The 26,445-nt window shown below is 32.2% G+C and overlaps 3 protein-coding genes across 3 annotated transcripts; all 3 read left to right on the top strand.

Moving 5' to 3' along the window:
* The first annotated feature begins 239 nt into the window (after nucleotides 1-239).
* Nucleotides 240-3,751, top strand: LOC139874738 (vesicle-associated protein 1-2). The gene is made up of 8 exons (XM_071862142.1): nucleotides 240-430; nucleotides 524-594; nucleotides 733-814; nucleotides 2,006-2,121; nucleotides 2,447-2,602; nucleotides 2,699-2,740; nucleotides 2,822-2,899; nucleotides 3,271-3,751. The coding sequence occupies exons 1-8, from the start codon at nucleotides 379-381 to the stop codon at nucleotides 3,373-3,375; spliced, it is 702 nt and encodes a 233-aa protein (XP_071718243.1). The 5' UTR covers nucleotides 240-378; the 3' UTR covers nucleotides 3,376-3,751.
* Nucleotides 3,752-5,143: 1,392 nt separating this feature from the next.
* LOC139839711 (phosphatidate cytidylyltransferase 4, chloroplastic) lies at nucleotides 5,144-10,439 on the top strand. Its single transcript, XM_071829852.1, has 7 exons — nucleotides 5,144-5,431; nucleotides 5,596-5,855; nucleotides 6,925-7,115; nucleotides 7,526-7,650; nucleotides 7,727-7,860; nucleotides 9,416-9,531; nucleotides 10,116-10,439. The coding sequence occupies exons 1-7, from the start codon at nucleotides 5,144-5,146 to the stop codon at nucleotides 10,205-10,207; spliced, it is 1,206 nt and encodes a 401-aa protein (XP_071685953.1). The 3' UTR covers nucleotides 10,208-10,439.
* Nucleotides 10,440-13,374: 2,935 nt separating this feature from the next.
* On the top strand, nucleotides 13,375-14,891 carry LOC139839703 (uncharacterized). The gene is made up of 3 exons (XM_071829845.1): nucleotides 13,375-13,668; nucleotides 13,760-14,009; nucleotides 14,110-14,891. The coding sequence occupies exons 1-3, from the start codon at nucleotides 13,375-13,377 to the stop codon at nucleotides 14,889-14,891; spliced, it is 1,326 nt and encodes a 441-aa protein (XP_071685946.1).
* The last annotated feature ends 11,554 nt before the right edge of the window (nucleotides 14,892-26,445 follow it).

Raw genomic sequence — 26,445 nt, 5'->3', positions numbered from 1 at the left:
AGAAGTAATTGATGCATAAAAGAGTGGTATAATTTGATTGTTGGAGGTGATTATTTTCATGGAGTGGGTGGTTAATTATAATGTACAAATAAATTAAGCATGTCTTAATTTTTTTAAGACAACCCTTAGGGTTGTCATTAGAAATTTTTAATTTAATATTAACATTTAATATATTTTAATTAATTTTAATGTTATATACAAATAAAACCAAACAAGATAATTTGCCTAGATGTCCAAAGAAAAACATCGTCATCGATCTCATTCCTCTCTTTCTCGCCGGTTACAAAATATATCTTCTCCGACTACTCTCCGATCACAATTCACGGTTTCCTGCAACGATCTGATTTATTATCGATCTCATTCAACAACACCAAAACCATGACTACTGGAGAGCTGCTCAACATCGAACCCCAAGAGCTTAATTTTCCATGTAATTCACTATTAATTTTATATTATTTTTCTAACTTTAATTTCAGATCTGCTGCCCTAATTATTTCCCCTATTAATTTATGTTTATTTACAGTTGAATTGAAGAAGCAGATCGCTTGTTCCATGCAACTACTAAATAAAACTGATCACCATGTAGCTTTCAAGGTACTCGCTATTATAATTCCAGTCATCAGTATTACTCTTATCCTTTTTCCTTTTTTATTATATAATATTATAAGATTATATGTTTTAATTAATAAAGGATTTATTTATTATTATTATTTTTTTAAATAAATTGTACAGGTAAAAACAACCAACCCTAAAAAGTATTGTGTTAGGCCTAATTCTGGGATCGTGTTGCCTCGCTCTACTTGCAATGTCACAGGTTCGATCCTACAGTATTTTTTTTTTTTTTTTTCGTGTTTCGGTAATTCATGTTCGATACTAACTCATTTAAATATCAAGTATTGTGATGTGCAATTAGAAGGGCTGTTTATTAGTTATAGTTAAGTGGTTATCATATTCATATATGTAGGTGTTTTGTTGATTGTGGCACTTATTGTTACATTTTATTTTAGACTGCTCTAGAAATTCACCTTCTGGCTTGATAAAATTCATTAAAAAACACATATGATGTGTTAACGTATGAAATCGTTAATTAACGTATTTTGATTTTGTTTTTTGATATGGTAAAATAAAAAGTAAAGTTTGTGAATGGAGGAATGTGCAAGTCTTGGGTGTGAAATTGTATCTGTGCTTTTCATGGATTTATGTTGTTGATTCATAATCATAATACATCATTGTCGTACTATTTTTTAAGGTGAAATATAAAAGTGGATAGAGTATAGGACATGAAAAGCATGACATATGCAAAAAAAAAAAAAAAACCTTAACTTTAATGACGCTGAGTACCGAGCAATTGCTTGTTTTAATATTAGTACATTTATTCTGTATTATTTTTATGAAGTTCAGGCTTAATGTTTAATGGCTATGATTTTGGTTCTTAGAGGTCGGTCTTAGGGAGACTTTGGTTGAGAGTAGAGTATTGTCATTAATAGTGTCATTGGTTCTGCTTTAAAGTCTGATTTGTTTATCGTGAAATTTTCAAAAGTTAGATCTAACAATTAATGGAGTTCCGTTTTGAGTTTAGTTTCTGCAATTTGTGATTTTCTATGGTATTCTAGTCGTTAGCCATTTAGTTAGAAATTCCATTTTGTGCCGTAGTATGTGGTCTAGTTTATCTTCAATGTGATACGAATCTGTATTTACTTGATGCATTTCGAGTTTTCAAAAAATAAAAAATAAAAAAATAAGAAATAGGACAGATGAACTTAAATAGCCTTTACCCACCAACTGCTTTTTAACTTTCCGCATGAATATTAATTTTGATCATCTTATACGGGTCATCTTTCCCCTCTATCAACATCAAATGTTTTCGATTTTAACATGAACACAGTCTGATACCTAAGTAGAATATAGTTATGAGTTGATTATCTGCTCTCTGCAACTTCTAGAACAAGTTAACACACCTGCGCATTCATAATTTGTGCAAAAAATGTATGTTTTTATCATTTAGTTACAATGCAAGCACAAAAGGAAGCTCCTGCTGACATGCAATGCAGGGATAAGTTTTTGCTTCAAAGTGCAGTTGCTAGTCCTGGAGCTACCCCTAAGGATGTCACTCCAGAGCTGGTAGTTAACTAACCGATTATATCATATCATGTTTAAATTGTTAACTCCATTCAAGGTTGCAAATATCGCTACTCGATGAGTACTCGATCGGGACTTTTTAGGTAGGACTCGGCAACTCGGGAAGAACTCGGATGTTGACCAAGTTTGACTTTGATCAATTTTGACCGAGTTTTGACCAATTTTGACCGATTTTTCTGAGTTTGGCTTATTTTCCGAGTAATCCTGAGTTTTGGCGAGTTTAACCGAGTACTCGCCGAGTAATTTCGAGTTCTGCAACACGACTCCATTAATGATGGAAGCTTATACTTTTGACTTGTGATAATAGTTTAACAAGGAATCGAACAATCAAGTTGAGGAATGCAAATTAAAGGTTAATTATGTTGCTCCCCCACGACCACCGTCACCAGTAAGAGAAGGGTCCGAAGAAGGTTCGTCTCCAAGGGCTTCAATATCTGACAATGGGATACTCAATAGTAATTCTGTAAGTTTTGAAACGGTTTGTTATAACTTATAATTATTTTATATATTATAATATAGAGACTGACGTTCAAGTTCGTATGGTACTTAATATTTGTAGGCACCAAGAACAGTTGCTGAATCTCAAGAGCAATCGTCAGAGGTTATCTTCGTTTTGCATCTTTAAAATGTTGAATCTTTATACATGGATGAGGAGTTTATTAATTTATCATTTTGCATTTAGGTAAAAGCTCTTATTTCCAAGCTGACTGACGATAAAGATTCTGCCATTCAGCTAAGTAAAAAGCTTCGCCAAGAACTTGTACGTATATTCTTTCTTCTTTTACCAATTTTTTTTTTAACTACTGTGATGTGCTACCAACTGCTCACTAGCATGTATATGCTATCTTCCAGATAGTTCATTTATTATTTATTTTCTGAATGATGAAAGCTGCTTTAAATATGAAAAAAATAGTTTAATTGTTGTGCATTATTACCAGCATATACATTTTATCGTAACAATTATCCATCAGGATTCTTCATCTCGTAACATCAATTTTTACAGCAGGATTGCTCACTTTGTTCTTAAAATAAGTAGTTGCGACCTATCTTTAATTTTATACTTTTAGTGAAATATATATTATATATTTTAATAAAATTCCCTTTATAATCTCTGAATGTTGATTTGTATAGGAGCTGTTGAGGCGTGAAGGAAACAAAAGTAGTGGTGGCATCCCGTTGATATATGTGATTCTCATTGGTTTGCTCGGTTTGGTGTTGGGATATATGCTCAAATAGTTGAAGATGGTGTGAAGACAAATTTGCGTTACCTTAGGAGTCATCATGTACGATACTAGAATGCTCAAAATGGGTATTTTTAATGCTCTATAGTTTGTTTTTATAGATTGTTAACTTCCAATTTTGGTCATTTAAGGAGAGGTTTTCAGGGTTTTTCGTATTTGTTGGACTTAGTTCTCTTAGTGCGCGTACGTGTGATCCAAAGTATAGGCTTGGTCTTGGTAATAGGAAGTGTTTGGTGAATGGGTGGCGATGAATGGTTGTGTTCATTTTCCTTTTTGGTCTTGATTTCACATTAATATGGTGTGTGTAATTTTAGACTTTAGACAGTTTACGGGTTCTAACAACTTTTCAATGTGAAATGTGATTTGGTGTGTTTTTTATGTTTCTTTTTAATGACCAGTAATTGTAAAAGAACGAGGGTGATTGCTCGCTCTTTGCAGTCAATATCTACATCTTTTTAGTTTGTAAACTTAAGTAACTACATAATTATATAAACATAAAATAAAATAGTTAGTTTGTAAATCTTATTATTAATTATATAGTAGTATAAGATAAATTTTAATATTACCTCCTATTCTGTTAAAAATTATAACATACTATAACAGTGTGATACGTTCGGTTGCCAATGGAGGTTTAAGTTCAATTGCCTCAAAACTCTAATTTCAACACCCTAATTTCAACTCTAATTCTACATTCTACAACCGATTCAAAGAAACTAGAACAAATCAATAATTCTTAACCATAACAACTGGCTGAAAATGACGAAACAAATTGAAACTCTAATTTTGTATATCAACCGCGCAACAAATGAAGAGTTATCAATCGATTGAAGCCGTCAGTATAAGAAGTCATTAGAATAAATATATGTGTGTGTGTTGATTAAAGAAAATGAACAATCCAAGTGAAATACATGTATTATGGACTTACGAAATTACCCCCTTAGTACAGTATTTACATTCCTAAAATGACATTGAGTCTGTGTAGTCTACTAAACTTATTTATTATACACGGGAACAATCAAGTTTATTAATATATATTTATATAGGCCATCTATATCTGAATATAATTTTGTAGGTCGTATAAATTCATAATATATAATTTTCTATCTGCTTAATTAGTTGAAAAACTCATGGCAAAATGTAAAAGAGCACAAAATACGCACGTATAGTTTAATCAATGTTATTTGACCGGGGTGTTTTGAAAGTAGTCTTTTGACTTAATGTAAAGGAGAGACTTTCATTGTCATTGGTGAGAAACGACTTGCTTTATTTAACTCTAGAGGAGTGATTCTATATCTCACATCCGTGGTATCTCACATTCATGAAATTAACTTTGTAACTTTTCACGATGACTTTTTATCGTAATTTAATATGTATAGAATAAATATGATTATATGAACTTGGGTGACTTATAAAATTATTTTCAAATACGAGTGATTAACAAAAATAAAATGATATATAGAAAAGTGATCTTTAGATATGTAATATTTTTAGAAAATATGTTATAAATGACAATGATTTTATCAAATATGTTTGGATTGTTTTTATAATATTTGATCTTTCTTTTTAAAAAATATAAAAAAAAAAGATAAAAGAGACTGAAAGAATGAGCCCAAAATTAGGCCGTCAGCCCGTCACACATCGCGGTTATCGTCATCCCCAATTTCAATCTCATCTTTCTTGATAAAATCGAAATCACAAATCAACGCACCCAACACTTCAATCTTCAATCTTCATGTGATGAATTGATTGATTGATTCATTACAATGACCTCACAATCGTTAATGGCTACTCCTTCATCTTCACATTCCTTCAAAATCCATACTCTACAATCCCTCCCTATTTCACTTTCTTCTTCTTCTTCTAAAACCCTAATTTCTTCCACTCCCTCTCCCAATCTTAAATTAAACCTCTTTACAGCATCGAAACACCTACGCTTGTTGAATATTCACAATTTTCGATACGGCATTCATCGTAATTCACCAAATACTTTCACTCACACTCTCATCTCTAGAGCAGATACTAATCACATTCAAGACGATGAACCTCTTCAGGTATTTTAACTTTTGAAATATATGTTTTATTAATAGATGTACTGATATAATTCAATGCATTATTAATAGAGACGATGCATTTTGAAGATTATTATTATTATTATAATTTAGTTTATTTATTTATTGATTATTGATATATGGATATATTAATTATAATGCAACAGCAGCAGCCGCAGCAGGCGAAATGGAGTCAGTTAACAAAAAGGATTGTGTTTGGAGTTGGAATTGGAGTATCAGCAGGTGGAGTGGTAGTAGCAGGAGGATGGATGTTCACGGTGGCATTAGCTGCTGTTATATTTGCTGGTTCAAGAGAATACTTTGAACTTGTTAGAAGTCGTGGTATCGCGTCTGGAATGACTCCGCCTCCTCGTTACGTTTCGCGTGTTTGTTCTGTGATTTGTGCTCTTATGCCTTTGTTCACTTTGTAAGATCCTTCACAAGAACTCATTTGCAAAGTACTCATTCTTGGATTGTATGTAGAGATACCATTGTTATAAAGATATACTTAGGGGCTGTTTACTTTTTTTCTGAATTCGCCTTTGTTTCCATTTGCCTATGTTAGGAAGGGGTGTCTGATTCTATGTCTCCTAGAAACAGATCAATTTTCAGATTAAGTGACAAAGAAACAACAATTTTACTTACTGAATTAAGAGCTTTACACAAACAGATCATTAAGTGGAAAGTAAAGGGGCCATTAGTTTTATTTACCGCTAGGACATCTGCATGTATAAATGCTAGTTTCTCAAAATATAACTGTCTAAAGTTAAAACGTTGGTCATTCATACTTAACGAAGAAATCGTTTGTTGAAAGTGATAATTTAAACTTGCTTTATGTATTTTATCTAATATGATCTTGATGTTTGTTGTTTTTGATTTGTGTCTGTATGAGTCATTGGCTAAATACAAAGTTATAAATGAAACTATGTAACGTTTTATCTTCAACCAAACTAGTCTAAGCAGTGTGATAACAAACTAGGCTCGACCCTTGATAGTAGGATCCTGTGAAGTCTAATCCTACATTGTTTTGGGAAGAGAGTCCAATTGGTATCTGGGTTTCAACTGAGTTAAGAATAGATTTAGCTTAAGGCTAATAGTAATTATTGACTTATCGTATTAATATATGACAACATATTATGTTAGTCAGTAATAAGGTTATCCAAAGGTCAGGTTTAGAGTTATGAAAATTTAGATTTAGATGAAAATAAAAACAAGGTATTAAATATTTGTTAAGTGTACGGAGGATTGTTAATAGTTCAACGTCACATTTGTTGTATATATTGTGTAAATTATTAAAAAATATAACATCTATATGGTATCCAAACTGTCAACATCTCAGATGTGATCATCTAGATAGAAGTTCATCCCCGTTTGCTCGGTGGCCGTTGGCGCTAAAATTTTATAAGAATATGGTCGTTATGTATTACAAGCACATTGTTTATGTGAAATCTTTTTATATATTCTTTTAGTGCTCATTATATCTGTTGTGATTTCAGATACAAGGGTCAAATTGATGTTTCTGTGGCATCAGCAGCCTTTATTGTTGCTATGGCATTACTGTTACAAAGGGGAAATCCTCGATTTTCTCAGCTCAGTAGTACCATATTTGGCCTGTTTTATTGTGGCTATCTTCCTTCTTTTTGGGTTAAGCTTAGATGTCGTTTGCTAGCACCTGCCTTAAATACTGGTAAGCTTTGTAGTTCCTTATGCTCATCACTTCAAAATGGTCGAAACTTCCTTCCTACTTGTTAGTGATATTGGTGAATATTTGCCTAAACTTCATCAAGCAATTTATTTGGTTCATCATTTCTGTATATGCATGAAATTAAAGTGTATATATGCATATACTCTAAACAAGATCATAAGCATTTTACTGTTAAAAGCATGAAAGAACTGCAACTGCATTAGCGTTATTTAAAAGAATGGTTTGTAGTTCTCTAGTTTACTTTTGTATTTAAAAGAAGAACTTGGGAGCTAAAAGCATTTTAAAAAGTTGGCGTATTTGCCTTGTCATTGCACTTAAACAGTCATTTTTTTTACCTGATGGCGTATACATATACATATAATTTTACTAATCTAATATTATATCTTCAAGAGGAGTGGGAGCTACATGGCCTATACTTTTAGGTGGTCAAGCTCATTGGACAGTTGGTCTTGTCGCCACCTTGATATCGATCAGCAGCGTAATTGCAGCAGATACGTTTGCTTTTGCTGGTGGCAAGGTATATTAACATCCCTTTGATACTCATGATTTGTCTAATCTGGGAACATTATGGTTTCATTTAACTTCGATTGCAGGCATTTGGTCGGACCCCACTTACCAGTATTAGCCCCAAGAAAACATGGGAGGGAGCTATTGTAGGCTTAGCAGGATGCATAACCACTTCTGTATTGTTATCAAAGATCTTTTCTTGGCCTACGTCTATACTCAGGTACTTAAATGAATGAAAGTTTATTCAATCTTTTTATAAATAGCTACTGTCGGATATAAGATTAAAAATGTTATCTTTTGCACTAAACAATGTACGAGGTTTTATACCTTTAACCATCACTTTGGGTCATATATAACTAGCGTCTTTTAAGCTATTGTTATTGTAAAATGGCTTGCAAGGATAAAAGATAACTTGAATCCGCCCTTAGTTATATAATTGGGCTGAAATTGCTAGCTCTACTTTCATTCTTTGGCTATTTTACTCTTTACTCTAGTATAAGAGCACATGAAGTGGCCCTTGTCAATCCGTTTTGATTGCGATGGCGTCGCCACCACACCCCGGCGTCGCCACCACACCCCGACCCTTCGCCGACCACGTCTTTTCGACTTTTATTTGGGTATTCTATATTGTATGTTGTTTGGGCTTTGAGCCTTTTTTAGGTTTGGGCCAATTTTTTAATCTTTAAATTTGGGCCTTTTTTGTTAGGTTTTGGCCAGTTATTTTAGTCTGTTAATAAAAATGTTTTAATTTTAAATTAATAAATGACTATTTTAATTTAATTTTTTGATTATTTATTTAATTGTTCTAATTTATTGAAATATATAAATTATTAAATACTACAAAATAAAAACCTGATAAACACATTTACTGACCTACTTGTTGGATCATACAGCTCCACACCAACTTGCTTTTATTCTTCATTATCGGAACATACTCATATATTCAATTCAATTTTCAATTATAAATTAAATATAGTGACAAAATAAACAAGCACAATGACTACATTTTTAATCTTGCTAGTTTTATTCATACTAATAGATAGCCTATTTTTTTTTCTTTCGGTAAACGGGTTTTCACCCGGTGAATATCATTAATGATCAAAACTTACAACCAAGTCCCAATGATTAAAAGGCCAACATCCAGGCATTGTGCGCCAACAGAAGGCCAACAAGCCAAACAAAAAATAAATAAAGTAACAAGTAATCGACTAAGCTACTCCAAAATTCCATTTCAACTTCAAGTCACGAACATGTTGCGAGTCTTTGAACTTCAAAGACATGATCTTGAGACGAACCGAGGACACAATAGCCTTAACGACTTGATCCAGGTTACGGCTATCACCTTTAAATAACCGAGCATTCCTTTAAATAATAGATAGGCTATTTATATAGTCTTAAACTCTTAATACTTGACCTCTAAAGTGGTAACTACCCATTTACACTACCCATTTAGAATCGGACTACCCACTCTCCAACGTAAGCTTTAATTTGGATCAACTCATACTACTTTTTCAAACCTACTAAAACCATTAACTAAAACTATATGTATCAATAATTAAATACCCCGTAATACTCACCAAGTACTAAATAATTATCTAAACCTAACATCTAGCTATGGACACATTAACATGTTAACATGTTAACATGAACCATATCAAAATTACCCAACACTACTTCCCATTCTCACTTTTTTAACTTGGTCAGTCACTAGTGACGGAGACCTAGGTCACCACTCTGAATGACTCATGCTAGCTTCTGCTCATCTTGTTTATCAGTGCAATAGGTTTTGGTATCCTCAACTTCTTTGGGTCTCTTTTCGGTGACCTTCTTGAGTCGATGATCAAGAGAGATGCTGGTGTAAAAGATTCCGGATCACTCATACCTGGTCATGGTAATTATTCTTTTTTCTCTTGTAGTATATCTTATCTGATTTCTATGGATAAATTTAACCTTTAAATGATGAAAAAAAAAAACAAAAGGCTGTTGGGACATGTTTAGGAGGTCAATGAATTTGCTTAGACCAAACTTTTTTCAAATTTGTTAATCATGAAAAGAAATGATTGGCCATGTGCAAACACATGGATTTTGTCCCCAATACTTGTGAAATTATTTCATTTTCTTTTTTAAAGATTGTGTTTTGTACATGATTAAAACCATACGGAGGCTTTTCATAATTACATTGATAAATTATATATATTTTTTTATTAATTAAAGGTTGATTTTTGTTAGTGCACATTGGGGTCCTTCAACCAGCTTGACCCATTCTGCCTGTTTCTATATTAGCTAATTCATAGTATAATGTTATTCGTTTCAACCTGCTAAGGACATGATATATAACCTAAATTGACCCTTTTATCGGTAGTTTAGCTAAAAGTCGGACCTCTATCTCAATATCTGTAATATATTTTATTACCAATTCAGACATATTAAAATATTATGTTAGATTTGTGCCTGATGTTGCAATGTATTGAACAGGTGGAATACTGGACAGGGTGGATAGTTACGTTTTTACAGGTGCGCTGGCTTATGCGTTTGTTCTCAACTTACTGCCTCTTTACGGAGTTTGAAGTAATCTAATTTCTCAAGTAGCCATGCGACCACGTCGAAACACGATGTATTATACCAGAAATGGTATAGTTGATGTCAGCTTGCGAAAGGTAGGTAAGTAATATACAAAATTAATATTAGTTTAGACGATAGATGTTTCATTTGACATGATGGTACAGTCTTTCTTGTATGATATTTTTGTTCAAATATTGATCAATAAATTATAGCTTTAAAGAGCCGCCTAAAGACAAATTTTATTGAGCCCGTGATAGATGTGACACGAGCAGTATACTTCTTTGTTGGATATCATTTGCAGCTTCGGAAATCAGTCAAAATGCTCCATTTCCGAAAGTGCTTAATAATATACCCTAAAAAAAATTGTAATTGTATAAATGCATCCCAATCACGCACCACGTACTATGCTTGGTGCGTGTCACCAAGATCACCGAGACATCCAATTTTCCTCGCACCAAGCATCACACACGATGTGTGGTGCGTGGTGCTTGTTGCGTGAAGACTTTTAATGACCATATCTTTTGACTCGTAGCTCTGATTTAGTCACCGTTTTTTTGATAATGTGTTTTAGAGATCTATCTGTTGGAAAGCTTCTTAAACGAAAAAATATATTTGAAATTAGACCTTATTTAGCGATTTACGAATTAACATAGAAAATGCTCGAATTGCTCAATGTAACATTTATTTAATTTGATTGAGTTGCTGCGTATACGTTTAGTCAAAATTATTGATAAATTTAACGGATCACAAATTAGAATGTTCTATAGCAAGTTATGAAGGTCTTCGAGGCCGAATTTGGGAAAAAAACTTGGCACAAAACCGTCCATGACTGTTTGCCAACGGATAGATCTCGAAAAAATACACGATTTCAAAAAAATGGTGACTAAATCGGAGCTAAGAGTTAAAAGACACGGCCATTCAAAGTTCTGACGCACTAAACACCAAGCACTGCACCAAGCATCACACACCGTCCGTGATGCTTGGTGCATAAAATGGTTGTATCGGTAAATGTCTTGGTTACACATGCAAAGCACCGAGCATGGTGCTTGATCATGGGTCATTTTTGAAATTACGTTATTGTTAATACTTTCGAAAATCAGGGCATTTTAACGAAGTTCCCTTGCAACTTTGTTAATTTGACTACAAAATTCTTATATTAAATTGACATAATTACGCTCCTCGTCCCTGTGGTTTAACCCAAAATACACCCCTCGTCCTTATGGTCGAATTTTTGCTTTCCTCATCCCTGTGGTATTTAACCCCTACAACCCTCGTCCCTCCGTCTAAAAAACGTCAATTTCAGCCGTTTGTCTGTATCACGTGAGGTACATGTGAGGGTAAATTAGTCCAATGCCTATTAAATCACGTATATAAACCATAGGGACGAGGGAAAACATTCAGATCTAAAAAATTAGGGTTAATTATAATCGTCATTAAAACCCTAGAATTGGGGGCGTGAAATTGAAGATGATGTACACTGTAAGACCTGAAGAACCTGAATACGACATTCCATTAATATATGGTGAGTGAATGAATCTATGTTTTTCATCTATTAATTTGATGTATTTTGCTACTACTCATAACCCCAATTTTCTGTTTATTTGAAATGACAGATTCATATGAATCATTGTTTACTTTAAAGTTGCATCATGGTGGTGAGTTTACTGATACGCCAGGAAGGAAATATGTCAATGGTAAGGTAAGTTTTGTTGATTTGATTGACATTGAGATGTTTTCAATCCACGAGCTTGATAATCTGATACAAGAATTAGGATATGATGGTTTTAAGGTCGTTGTCTACCATTTTCTAAGACCTAATAGTGACCTGGATTACGGTTTAGAACCATTAGGTTCAGATGATGATGTTAGAAACTTTGTTAAGTATGTGAAAGAAAGTAGGAAAAGCCAACAGGTTGTGGAAATGTCTGTTTACACAGAACATGGATTAAATCCTAAGGTCAACCCATTTGTTAGCCCTAAAGGAAGAATTAGGTTCAGTTTAGAAGAGATTGTTGAGGAAGAACAAAATGCTAACAGAGCAAAGGCTAGTGTTGCTAAGAGATTAAATGTTGATTGTAATGAAGTGTTAGATGAAATTCATCCTGTGTGTGAAAATGTAGAGGTCAACCAAAGTGAATCAAACATGGTTAATGAACATGATAAGACATCACAGGATAATGATGAGGAAGAGGATGATTATATAGTTGAAGAAGATAATGAAATTGGTGATTATGAAGTTGACATGCAAGAATTTCACTGTGTGATTGACAAGGACTGTGAATTTATGGGAAATGCAAGCCAAATATTAGATCAGAGACCCAAGAATGATGAGTTTGTGGGGTTAGAACAGTTTGATATTGATCAATTTGACAGTGATGTTGATGAGAGTGACCTAGAGTGTATGAGGAAAAGAAAACTGAATGAATTGAAAGCACAAGAGAAAGAAAGATCATCTGCAGGTTTTAAAGTTAATTTCTCAGTTGGGCAAGAGTTTGGTAGTAAAGCAGAGGTAAAGGAACTTGTTGACTTGCATGCTATTGAGACAAGAAGGAATCTTGTGATTGTGAAAAATGACAGGATCAGGCTTAGGGCCAAATGTGAGGGTTTTCTAAAAAACTATAAAAATGGTGAATTTGTGGGTGGGAAACAACCATTGACTGGTCAAACTTCAAATAAAGGTGGGGTAGGTGAGGGTAGTGGGGCATTAAAGTATAAAGGTAATGGGAAAAAGACAAGTAAAGCTACACCACCCAATAAAGATAAGAAATCTCATCATAGGATTAAACATATTGAATGTCAATGGGCTTTACAGGTTAGTAAAATTCCCAACTCAGAAACATGGTCAGTTAGAACATATAATCATAAGCATGACTGTCTAGAATCAAGATTAATTAGACAGTGTACTTCTCAGTTTCTAGCAACAAAATTGGTTGACCAATTACAAACAAACCCACAAATTCCAGTTAGAGCAGTCAAATCCCAATTGGAGTCAAATTTGGAAGTCAAAATACATCCACAGAAAGCTTTTAGAGCACTGCAGAAGGCCAAGAAAACCCTAAAAGGAGACTACATGGATCAGTAAAGGGATTTAAGAGACTATGCTATTGAGCTAAAAAGATCTAACCCTGGAACTACAGTTAAAATAGATGTTGAACCTGTTGAAGATCCAAACATGAGTACAAGGGTTTTCAAAAGAATTTATATTTGTTTGGGGGCTTGTAAAAGGGGATTTAGGGCTATTGGAAGGGATCTGCTTGGTGTGGATGGTGCATTCATGAAAGAACCAGCCATTGGTCATTTGTTAACAGCTGTAGGTCTTGACTCTAATAATGGAATCTATCCTGTAGCTTATGCAATTGTGGAATCAGAGTGTTATGATTCTTGGTGTTGGTTCCTTGAGTTAGTGGCTTCAGATCTGGAACTAGATGAGATGTGTAACTTCACTTTTATTAGTGATAGACAAAAGGTACAACTAATTACTACTTTAATTCTCACTTTATTTAATAATTTACTTTTACAATTAAAAGTGAATCTCATTGTTTAATATCTTGTAACAGGTTCTTGTATCTGCTGTTGCAAAAGTATTCCCTGTAGCAGAACATAGATTCTGTTTAAGGCATATTCATGAGAATATGAAGAAGAATTGGCGTGGGGTTGCATACAAAAATCACTTGTGGGCTTGTGCAACTGCAACAACAGTTCCACAATTTGAAAAAAAAATGGCATTGTTGAAGGAATTTTCTGAACCAGCCTATGTGTATTTGTCAAAGATTCCACCTGCACAGTGGGCAAGAAGCCATTTTACTGGTAACATGGTTATTTTAACATTTATGCATACTGTATTATCTTTTTGGATATGTACTAGTTATGTTTGTATCTTGATTTATGTATGTATCATGTATTATAGGTCGTGCACTTTCAGATATATTGTTGAATAACATTTGTGAAGTCCTTAATAGATGGTTATGTGAGGCTAGAGACAAACCAATTATCACTGCTTTGGAGTATATTAGGCAGTACTTAATGAAAAGAATAGCTAATGTGATCACAGCTATTTCAAAGTGCAATACTCCATTGACATTAGGTGCTACTAAAGTGTTTGACAAGGTAAAAAAGGAAGCTATGAAGTGTGATGTTATTTGGAATGGTGATGAAAAATATCAGGTTAATGGTCATCATGATGATCAAGTTGTTGTGGATATGGGTGCCAAGAACTGTTCTTGCAGAAAATGGGATTTAACTGGAATTCCATGCAAGCATGCAGTTGCAGCTTTGTTGAACATGGCATGTTATAGCCAAGAAGTTTTTTTAGAAAAATGGGTGCATCCTGTGTATTGGGTATCCACTTGGAAGAGTACATATAGTCATACCATTAACCCTGTAAGAGGCAAATCAGAGTGGACCAAGTCACCAATACCAACAACTTTGATACCACCAAAATTCCATGCTACTCCTGGTCGTCCTAAGAAAAATAGGAAGAAATCACTTGATGAGAAAGATGAAATGGTCACAAATGGTAAGCTAACAAGGAAAGGAAAGACAATAAAATGTGGAGATTGTGGAACATATGGGCATAATAAAAGGGGATGCACAAAAGACAAACCAACACCAAGTTTGAAGAGAAAAGGTGGAGATGGTGATGGAAATGGGAGGAACAAGAAAGTGAAAGCAGCAACAAGTGATGTATGAACTTGTCTGATGTAATGTGTGTGATTTTGTTTATCTTTTGTTTGAACTAGTCTTTTTAATGATTGAAGAAACTTGTGTTAGTGTTTATTTTGGTTGTATGAACTTATGTTAGAGTTTATTTTGGTTGTCTGATGTAATGGTCCAGGTTTATGTATGAACTTATGTTGGTGTTTAATGATGTATGAACTAGTCTATTTGGATGTATTGAACTTGTTTCTACTTAACTAATGAACTTGTGTTTGTGATGAACCTATATCACAGTTTGATTTTGTCCAGGTTTATGGTCCAGGTTTATGTATGAACTTGTGTTTGTGTTTGTGTTTATGTTGAACCCATATCACAGGTTTCAGGTTAATGGTCACTTTTATCATTCAAACCAAATGGTCACAGGTTAATGGTTGGTTTTAGTCCAGCTTGTGTAGTGTGTATAACATGCTTTCACAAACAGACATTTGCAACAACACTTGATTTAGATTAAACTAACTTCACTTGATTACAAACATCTGCAATTAAACTACTACAACTTTCTAGTACAAATAACACTTCAAATTATAGACAAAATACTACTTAAAAAAAAAAAAATAAGCAATGATACAGATCCAATGAGCTAAAATTAACAACTTCAGCCTTTTTGTTTTAGCTTTTTCTACTTCAAGCATATCTTCATCGAACTCAACTGATGTAGGTGGATCTATCCAACAAAAAAACCTACAATCAGAATACTACCATTCAACAAGCTTATCGTTAGTCCAAACCTGAAACACCCAACATAATTTGAACAAAAAATTAAGAAATTTTAGAAAATAATATTAAATGGATATTCACCTTGTTTGAACAACGTAAAAACCTTCTACCAGGGTTTTTTTTTGGTGGATGATATGTATTCAGCTGCTAAAAGACCACATTTGCAATAAACCATGATTTTTTATTGAATTGGATGATCAATCGTGTTGCAGACACCCAAATTTGTAAACAGGGATGATAAAACCCTAATTTTTTAGATCTGAATGTTTTCCCTCGTCCCTTAGGTTTATATACGTGATTTAATAGGCATTGGACTAATTTACCCTCACATGTACCTCACGTGATACAGACAAACGGCTGAAATTGACGTTTTTTAGACGGAGGGACGAGGGTTGTAGGGGTTAAATACCACAGGGTTGAGGAAAGCAAAAATTCGACCATAAGGACGAGGGGTGTATTTTGGGTTAAACCACAGGAACGAGGAGCGTAATTATGTCTATTAAATTTAAGAAAATATGGTTTGCAAGAGGGCTTTTTAATCGGCCACTAGGTGGCCCATTTGGAAACTTCACACTAGCCAGTTTTGTAAGATGGCATAGGTAGTCAACTTCACAGTGCTAGTTGTAAAAGTCACTAGTAAGTGAACACTTTGTAAGGACTAGTCGGCCAAATTGGAGAATAGTCCGACGTTAAGTGTTTTTGCCTTTGACTGTATTTGACTTCAATCAGAGGCGTACATAGTATATATTTAGCGGTAATACATGATACTAGCGAAATACGCGATGTAGTGAAATTTTTGTTAGGATTTTAACTAGTGATACCATTAGAGAATGTAAATTTTTTCTTGTGACACAATTGGATAGTGTCAAACTTTTAACTACAGACACCCGTGACTATGATCCCTGTATCCGCTACTGACTCCGATCTCACGATCTTACACTTGCTGCGATCTGTTTATCATCCAAATCATTTTGTGTACATGGTTGAATGACCCTACTATATCGTGATTTTGGTGACATCGATCTATACCTTTCTCCTTGAGAAAGTGTAACCGAAAGTTGTAGACATGTAGGTTGTGGATAGGATGAACAAGCAAGAATACAAACATCATCCTCCATGCAAAGTATGGATCTGGCTAATTGAAGTGAGTGGGGTTTGAGACCATTGAAGGTGTCTTTCATATCATGATATTGAAGGCCCGACAAAAGCATGAAGTGCCAACTTTTAGAAGTATTTTTAGATCTAAACAATATATTATGTGGATGGTAAAGAAAGCGTTGTTTTTAAGCTCACTTTAATCTAATCACATAAACATCAAATATTCTTTTATGAAGAAAAAACAATAAACTATATATATATATATATATATATATATATATATATATATATATATATATATATATATATATATATATATATATATATATATATATGGAGAGGATCCAGTGAGAACTTTTTTACTGTGAGAACTCTAGGAACTCCAAAAACACTCAAAATACACTAAAATTCGAGCAAAAAGGGACACGGACGAGCAAAAAAAGGGGAATTCGAGCAAAAATACAAAACACGGACGAACAAAAATTTCATAGTCGAGCAAAAAAAAAATTTTTTTTTTCGAAAAAAAATGTAGAACACATTTTTGTTCGAATATCAAAATTTTTGTTCGACTACCTATGTGTTCTACATTTTTGCGTTCGAATTTCAAAAATGTAAAACACATTTTTGTTCGAATATCACAATTTTTGTTCGAATATCAAATTTTTGTTCGTCCTTATTTTTTTTTGTTCGACTTTTTCCATTTTTGCTCGACTATCATGTTTTTTGCTCGTCCGTGTCCTATTTTTTGCTCGAATATGGAGTTTTTTGCTCGAATTTACCATTTTTCCTCGAATTTCTGTGTATTTTTGAGTTCTCAGGGTTCACACACAAAAAAAGTTCTCATTTGATCCCTCTACTATATATATATATATATATATATATATATATATATATATATATATATATATATATATATATATATATATATATATATATATATTATTGCTAAAATGATGATGTCATTATTAGGTTAATTCCTTTGTTAAGAAAAAATCAAAAATAAAAAGAAAAAAATCTAAGCATGGTGGGTGATGTCATTAATTTAAATAATTTTGAATTAAAATTAAATCTTATTAATTGATTATTATTATTATTAAATCTTATTAATAATTATTTTAATTATTAAAATTAAATAATTTTAAATTACTTTAATTAATTATTTTGAATCGAGTACGAGAAGGTATAAAAGTTAGGCAGAATGAAACCAATTCTACATTTATATTTTAATTTATACTTTTAAAATAAAATGGCAACCAATATTATCTCTTATAATTGGATGTGGATTGTTTAATATGCATTTTAGGTGTTTGATGAAATGTTCATGTGATGACCCGGAAATTTCGACTAAATTTAAACTTAATCTTAAATGATTAATGATTTCGACACGATAAGTAAAGTCTGTAAAACTGAATCTCAAAAATTTTAAACTATTCAAATACCCTTCAGTTTTTCTCAACGATTCGCGAACCATTATATGTAAATAGATACATATATATACTATAACTTGAAAACGTAACAAAGTTTTAATTGCATGTTACCGTACATTAAACTTATTGGTTTATATATCTATTTGAATATATATGATTTCAAGTTATTTAGTAAACGATAGTAACATTCGATTATTGATTCGATTGATATTTAGATAAGTTAACTAAAACGTTTAAGATGAACAAGTAAAACACTAATTTGCTACAGTATTTTCAAATTGCTACAGTACCCAAAATGCTACATTGTTTTCGAAAATCACTATTTGCTACAGTAAAATTTACTTTGCTACAGTGAATTGCTACAGTAAAAATTGACTTTGCTACATTACTTTGCTACATTAAAACGCTATTTTAAAAATGTATTTTAACAAATAGCGAGACGATAATTTATAGAAGTAAATGACCAAAACACTCTAAAGTTTAAGATATACTTTGAGTGGTATAGTTTATGGATAACTTAAGGCTATATTTTGACAAAGGTACGTGACACGAAACGTAAAATGCAAGTTTTCTAAAGGTACGAAAGGACATTCGAAAAACCGGAACCGGGACATAAGTCAAGTGATGACGTACGACTTATCGGAACAAAAATTACAAATCAACTATGCACGGGAATAAAATATAATATATAATTAATTAATTTAAATTATATATTATATATATATTATTTAATTATGTCGACAAGCATTAGGACAAAATTATGTGAGCTGGAAAAATGGGCCATGCGATCGCATGGCCAATGGCCTTCAGAACCATGCGATCGCATGGGGTCTGGGGACAGGCCACACCTATAAAAACTCGATCATTCTGCTTCTATTTTAACATATATTACTCCGTATTTATTTTATTTATTTATTTATTATTATTATTATTATTATTATTATTATTATTATTATTATTATTATTATTATTATTATTATTATTATTAATAAGATTATTATTAATCTTATTATTTTTATTATTAATGTTATTATTTTTGCGATACAAAAATAATAATGTACATAAAATATTAAGACGGAGTGCTGTCCAAGTAATTTTCAAAACGAGTTTCCGAGCGAGCTAGAGCTAAAGAAAATATGGGTTATTACCAAGGAGGTTATGGGTAATGTTCGGGGGTATTTTTGTGAATCAAACCTCGTGTTTATCATCTCCGATGCGTCTACGTGCTTTCCTGCAATATTGTATATCAATATAAAACAGTGAGTTTCATAAGATCCTTTTTACTCTCTACATTTTTGGGCTGAGAATACATGCAAATGCTTTATTAACTGTTTTACAATATTTATATGTGTGAGTTTCATAAGATCCCTTTTACTCTCTACATTTTTGGGCTGAGAATACATGCAAATGCTTTATTAACTGTTTTACAATATTTATATGTGTGAGTTTCATAAGATCCCTTTTACTCTCTACATTTTTGGGCCGAGAATACATGCAAATGCTTTATTAACCGATATACAATATTTATATGCGTGAGTTTCATAAGATCCCTTTTACTCTCTACATTTTTGGGCTGAGAATACATGCAAATGCTTTATTAACCGATACACAATATTTATATGTGTGAGTTTCATTGATCCCTTTTTAATTGCTTTTGCAATATATATTTTTGGGCTGAGAATACACGCACTTTATTTTAAACGCAATGGATACAAGTACATACTAAATTCTACACTGAGTTTGAACCGAAAATCCCTTAGCTTTGGTAACTGTTAACTGCCAGTTATAAGAACTGGTGGGCGCGAGTAGTAGTATATGGATCCATAGGGTTTGATATCCCCGTTCGAGCTAGAGCACTAGCCTTTTAACGGACGTATGCTATTTGAGAAGCGTACACGTTGGTTTGCGTGTATTATTAAGATGATTATACAAAGGGTACAAATTATATAAACGTTAAAGTTTAGTTACCAGGGTGCTCAATTTTGTAGAACCGATTGATAAACGTTTTGGATGAAACAACTGAAATCTTGTGATCCACCTTTTATGTAAAACCTATTGATAAACGTTTTGAATAAAACAACTGAACTTTTGTAATCTACATTGATATACGGATTATGTGTAATATTAAAACTATGAACTCACCAACCTTTGTGTTGACACTTGAAGCATGTTTAATCTCAGGTTTCTAGAAGTCTTCCGCTGTTTGCTTATACGTGATACAAGATATGTGCTTGGAGTCATACATGCTATATACAAGAAACTTGCATTCACCAAACCATTACCATGTATCTTATTTTGACTGTATTGTCAACAGATATATTATTGTAAACCATTTAAATGGTGATTGTCTATACGTAGGAATCATCAGATGTTAAAAACCTGGAATTTATATATTCATTTATGAAATACCTTTTCAAACGAATACAATGTTACAAAATGTATCACATAGAGGTCAAATACCTCGCAATGAAATCAATGAATGACGTGTTCGTCCATATGGATTTGGAGCGATCGTCACAGTTCAGCTTACGAGTTTCTTAGTCGGACTATATGGTTCTGACTATATGGTTCCACGGGTCATTAAACTAAATAACTTTAGCATTTACGTTCACTTAATACCTAAAACATATCATTAAACTATTTCGTTTAAACAAACCCGTGGTTTCACGGGTCATTTCACTAGTGTATATATATATATATATATATATATATATATATATATATATATATATATATATATATATATATATATATAGTTACTAAAACATTTTATAACGTTAATGTGATCGTATTGGACACAAAAAATAAAGACGAAATTTGGATGTCCATTATATAAATAATAAACACGTACTCGTGTGTTAATATAAAATCTAATATATGGGTATCACTCTAAGACATAAAGTATTTATTGCTTAAGTAAGTCAAATATATGTAGACCCTTGTGAGGAATATGAAATGGAAAACATAACTAAAAACAAAAAATGAACATGAAACATTTGAGGAACATCACAAACCGATGTTCGTCTTTTATTCGAATTTATTTCATCATTTTACCATTCCAAGGAAAAAAAGATATTATATTAATAAGAAAATTTAGTACTTCATATTTAAAAATCAATGACTTTTGTTGAACACGCAAATTCATGTAGATATATTGCGATATATCGATACTAACTTTTTTAGGCTTAACTTTTTCATACCTTTTTCTTAGCCCCATGCATGCAAAACCATGTTCCAAGAAAGATTAATCATGTGTCCCCATATTAGAATATCTGATTAAGATATACGAAGTAAATAAAATCTATATATGCTACATGAGTACATAGTGTAATTGTATCTTAAATTTTGTATATTCAAACTATCATTTTAAATATATAAAGTTTGCTCAGAAACTTAGCTTACGTACTATCGTTGTAATCTTGAAAATAATTTAGTTGAGCACTCGATTCTTCATGACTACGAGTATTACGATAACTTAACATACCAAATCAGAAATCCACCCTAAAAAGATATTTAGTATAAGTTTGATAAAATCAAATTTCAAATTAGAATGATAAACGTAGCTTTTGAAGCTATTTCTTATTTATAACTCAAAAAGATATTATAAATAGATAGTGATATCAAATCTAAATAAAGAAAGTCAGAATTATAAAATAATAATTATACTTTATAGTTAAATTAAATGGATAAATAAATATAAATATAATAAGTTTATAAAACCTAGCTCTAAAACTAAGTTTAACAGCCTCCTTTTGAAAATACTAATTGTTGAGCAAAATAATTTTAATCTTGAATTGATACTATTAAAAAGGTGTTAAATTTGTAAGATAGCTTGCCGAATATGTTATTAATTTAACACCATTTTGAGATTATCATTTCAAATTTTTTCATATTAGTACATACCAGAAAAGTGATCCTCGCGAGTCGCGTGTTGCGTTATTGTGTGACATCATTAACAATAAAGAAAGCATATTAACAAAAGAATTTACAAAAAAAAATAATAAAAGAAGAAAACAATTTAAACAAATAATCTTTTTAAAAAGTTATTCCTTTCAAGCTTTTATTAATTATAACTCTCTTTTTTACATATCAATAATTCACGGACGGAAAAATACACTGTTTAAAAAATCTCATCATTTCACTATATATTTTTTTTTTACTTTAAGTTTGTATCTCGTACCTTTTACCTATTTTTTTTTATTTATATTCAAACGTTATGGTAATAAAGTAACTTTACCTCATTGTTCTTATTTATTTTTGAAAGTGAAATATTAATTTAAGACAATTCAAAATGAAATAATTGACTATCAATTTAAAAAAAGGAGTGATATATTATATTTTTTAAATTAGGTAGTTGGTTGTGTACACCTATTAAGTCTTGGAATATGCTAAAAAAATATATTTTTAAAAGTGAATTATTAATTTAAAACAATCTAGAATGAAATAATTGACTATTAATATGAGACGGAGAGAATATATTATAGTTGTCTAAATAGATAGTTGGATGTATACACCTATTAGCTTTTGAAATCTATCAAAAAAAAAGCAACTACAAAAAAGAATATTTCGAAAGTGGACTATTATTTTGGATAACTCAAAATGAATCGGAAAGAGTATTATATTTGTTATATTAGGTAGTTGGTTGTGTACACTTATGAGATTTTGAAATCTATAAAAAAAAATTATTTTGAAAATGGACTATTAATTTACGATAACTCAGAATGAAATAATTGATTGTCAATATGAGACGGAGAGAGTATATTATATTTTGTTAAATTAGGTAGTTGTTTTGTACACAGGTTTTGAAATCCAATAAAAGCTGTTGGTTAGTGATCCAATGATAATATTCAAATGTTAACAACTTTGTTTTGATGATGACACCAAGTCTTATGTGCTAAAACAACGTACACTACTACATTCCGGCCCTTTTAGTCGTGTGGAAAAGGTCTTTTAGACGTGTTCCGCAACACGTCTATATGCTTGGGCTCTAAATGAGTGTACTCATATAGTGCGGTTCAAGGAACCGCTCTAAAAACCATTAATTAGACGTGTTGTAAAATCGTTAGTTTAGGTTGTTCCGTTTGTGTCTTTTAGACGTGTTCCGTTATCTTCAATTAGACGTGGTCTGTTAGTTTCATTTAGACGTGTTCCGTTAGTTGCAATTTAACGTGTTCCATTACTTACTATTAGACGTGTTCTGTATTTTCCGTTAGTCTCTATTAGACGTGTTCATCTAGATGTAATAAGACGTGTTCATCCAGTTGCAATTAGACGTGTTGTTGTAGTTGCAATTAGACGTGTTGATCTATTTGCAATTAGACGTGTTCTGGGATATTTTTTTAAACCCGCCAAAAATTTTAAAATATTTAAAATTTTAAATTTTTAAAAATTTAAAAATTAAATATTTCAAATTGCCACCAAATATAACAGACTTCTGCAAATAGACGTGTTGTATTGTAACAGAAATTTAAAAATCAATTAGACGTGTTGAATTGGTTGTGCTAGTAGACGTGTTGAATTTGCATAATTACAGAAATGGTAAATACTGGTAAATGTAACAGATTAACAAGAATAAAACAGTAATTAATTTTATTAATAAAAAAACCCAAATATACATATAAATTATCTTCATAACATTCACAAATAAAAAAAGTCATAAATCTAAATCATCTAGGTATTACAAATGAAATAAGCTGCCTACTAATCCATTTCAAAGCAAAGCATCCTGCAGCACAAAAAATTCACCTGCTCTTCAAATAATCCCATGATTTGCTTTACCTGTTTTTAAAGAAAAGTATTTTGAACATGCATGAATATATGGACTTTAACAATATTACCAAATCTCCAAGACCATTGACACAAAATATCAGATCACATAAAGGTTACACATACCAGACATTAAAAAGGAGCCCACAAATGCCATTTTTCCATAATATTGTCGAGATCGATTTTAGATAAACAACGTTCATCCCATGATAGCTGTAAATTTTATATATGTATATAAATATACATTTTTACATATATACATATATTATATAAGCTTTTTGTAAGATATACCTAAAGATAAAATTTAATCATTCATAACTTAAAATACTTACTTCGTCAATATTAATAACTTCCTTTCTTATACGACTATTTACGATCGAATGCATCCAATTGAGCACATAATATCCACACTCCCAACTGCCGGGTTGTTGATTGCACTGCATTATAGACACACATTTATACACATGTATTAATTTAACATGTAACACGTAATGAACATGAAAACATGGATGAACAACTTGGAGGACTGTTTGTAGACAGCTAGGATGACTAACCTTAACTACATTCCATTGCAAAGGACCCCAAGCCCTATTCAAAATTAGACAAATAAAAGACCAAATGATATTGTGTAATGTGACATAATGTAAATGTAATCAAGATTTAAATTAACAACTATTATTGATTTAGAAATAATTCTTACTGCGTTATGCAGTCTGTGATCAGATAATCATCTTTCGTCTTCTTATGAGTCCTATTTAGTGAATCAAGTATGATTCCTTTGTACTCAGTGTGAGATATAAAAACCAACACCCAATGGCCACTGGCAATTTAAAATTCACTCGTTAGAAGATAAATTTTGTAAGCAATATTATATAAGGAATGATTACATACTTCTGATTATATGGTGCGAAAAAAGACTGTTGAGTAGAGTTGAAGGCGGTCTTCAAGTACTTGATTACAAATTTTTTGTCTGAGGTGATAAATGTTCCACATATATAATAAGGGTTCATTAACCCATATGGTTCGATAAAAGCTACTTTCATAAGCTTGTCTAAACCCCTATTATGCGGGAAAAAATTAAAAAAAATAACATGTCAGCTCAAATCCTGAAAACTATAGTCAAACGTGCATATGAAACTGTTAAATGCACTTACAGCATGAAGGAAAAAATGATGCTGCAGTCCAGGCATCCCTTTATCCAAAGTGTGATGATGTCATCAGCACCAATCGTACTTACGCACTCTTCGGGTACGCCAAAAACTCCTGGATCTGCTTTAAGAGTGAAACCAGTGGTAGGATCTTCTCGACTCATCCATCTAGTATACGCAGCTTGCACACATGATCTGTTGGGTAGGAGATGTTCCATTGAAAGCAGTCGGTTATACAATTGTTCTCTCTTTTTTTGGTGTTGCATTCCTGAATCTCCATTGTTACGTGGATGCACCTGCAACACCACATCAGATAACTTAAATTATATAGGTATATACGTATGATGATGTAACTTAAATTTGATGAGCATATATATACCTGCTTACTACTAGTACCAATAGACACATTGCTTTTATCTATTCTATTTTGTAATCCCACCCTCTTTGATTTCATTGCACTATCCTGATAACAATCGAGGCAAAATTAATAATAACACTTAAATTCAGTTTACCAATACAGGAAATTATGTAAGCAATTATACATGTACCTTGTTTTTGTCTGAAGGACGAAGTTTCAAGAGAGGCCATTGTATCATAGCCCCAATAGCCTCTTTTAGTGTATTAGACTCAAGATTTTTATCTGGTATTGGAAGCAATGTAGATTCATATCGAGGCAAAACAAAGTTTATGGACACCTTCATGTAGCACGGAAGCACACGCTTTCCATGTATCAAGGTAGTCTCATCGGTTGGATGCATATGCCCCCTAGCACACGGTGTAGGTTCTGAACTCGTGGGGTGGAACAAAACGATTTCTGTCTTCACCTATAAAGTTACACACATGAAATTTAAATATATTTATAGTAAAAATTATACAAGTATTCAGAGTATCCAAATATTGGCAGAGTATTCAACTATACAGAGTATTACATGAAAAAAATTATTCAGAATATAAACATTAAAAACCTTTTTTTGTTGCAATTCCATTAGTCTTTGTGGTGTCACCACTTGAACTGTGTACTGTTTTTTTTGGGCACTGATGTCATTTACATATGCCTCCAATTCCTGAATGAAGATATAATTTATAATACTTAGATTAACACAAGAAACGGGTAAGTAAGCTCTACAGTACATGTACCTTGGTGATGCGAGTCATTTTCATGAGAGGCCATTGTACAAAACTTCCAACCACATCACCTAAAACCTCCTTCACCGTATTTTTTGACAAGTCTTTGAATGGTATTGGAAGCCTCAATGATGTGTTGTCCTTAGTAAAGTTATTTATTTTCACCTTCATGTAAGAAGGAACAACTTTTTCCCCATTTACTTGAGTAAATTCGTTGGTTGGAAATAGTGTACCCTGACCACACAC

Source organism: Rutidosis leptorrhynchoides, chromosome 1, assembly GCF_046630445.1.
Source record: "Rutidosis leptorrhynchoides isolate AG116_Rl617_1_P2 chromosome 1, CSIRO_AGI_Rlap_v1, whole genome shotgun sequence".
Classification (NCBI taxonomy): domain Eukaryota; kingdom Viridiplantae; phylum Streptophyta; class Magnoliopsida; order Asterales; family Asteraceae; genus Rutidosis; species Rutidosis leptorrhynchoides.
Note: the sequence above shows the minus strand (reverse complement) of the source record. Positions and strands in the feature narration are given on the sequence as shown.

Excerpts from the sequence above, each read along its gene's own strand:
- LOC139874738 (XM_071862142.1), top strand. The coding sequence starts at position 379 with ATGACTACTGGAGAGCTGCTCAACATCGAACCCCAAGAGCTTAATTTT. Across the intron at positions 595-732 it reads ATCACCATGTAGCTTTCAAG|GTAAAAACAACCAACCCTAA; the intron begins GTACTCGCTATT and ends TAAATTGTACAG. Across the intron at positions 2,122-2,446 it reads AGGATGTCACTCCAGAGCTG|TTTAACAAGGAATCGAACAA; the intron begins GTAGTTAACTAA and ends TTGTGATAATAG.
- LOC139839711 (XM_071829852.1), top strand. The coding sequence starts at position 5,144 with ATGACCTCACAATCGTTAATGGCTACTCCTTCATCTTCACATTCCTTC. Across the intron at positions 5,432-5,595 it reads AAGACGATGAACCTCTTCAG|CAGCAGCCGCAGCAGGCGAA; the intron begins GTATTTTAACTT and ends ATAATGCAACAG. Across the intron at positions 7,116-7,525 it reads AGCACCTGCCTTAAATACTG|GAGTGGGAGCTACATGGCCT; the intron begins GTAAGCTTTGTA and ends TATCTTCAAGAG.
- LOC139839703 (XM_071829845.1), top strand. The coding sequence starts at position 13,375 with ATGAGTACAAGGGTTTTCAAAAGAATTTATATTTGTTTGGGGGCTTGT. Across the intron at positions 13,669-13,759 it reads TTATTAGTGATAGACAAAAG|GTTCTTGTATCTGCTGTTGC; the intron begins GTACAACTAATT and ends ATCTTGTAACAG. Across the intron at positions 14,010-14,109 it reads GGCAAGAAGCCATTTTACTG|GTCGTGCACTTTCAGATATA; the intron begins GTAACATGGTTA and ends CATGTATTATAG.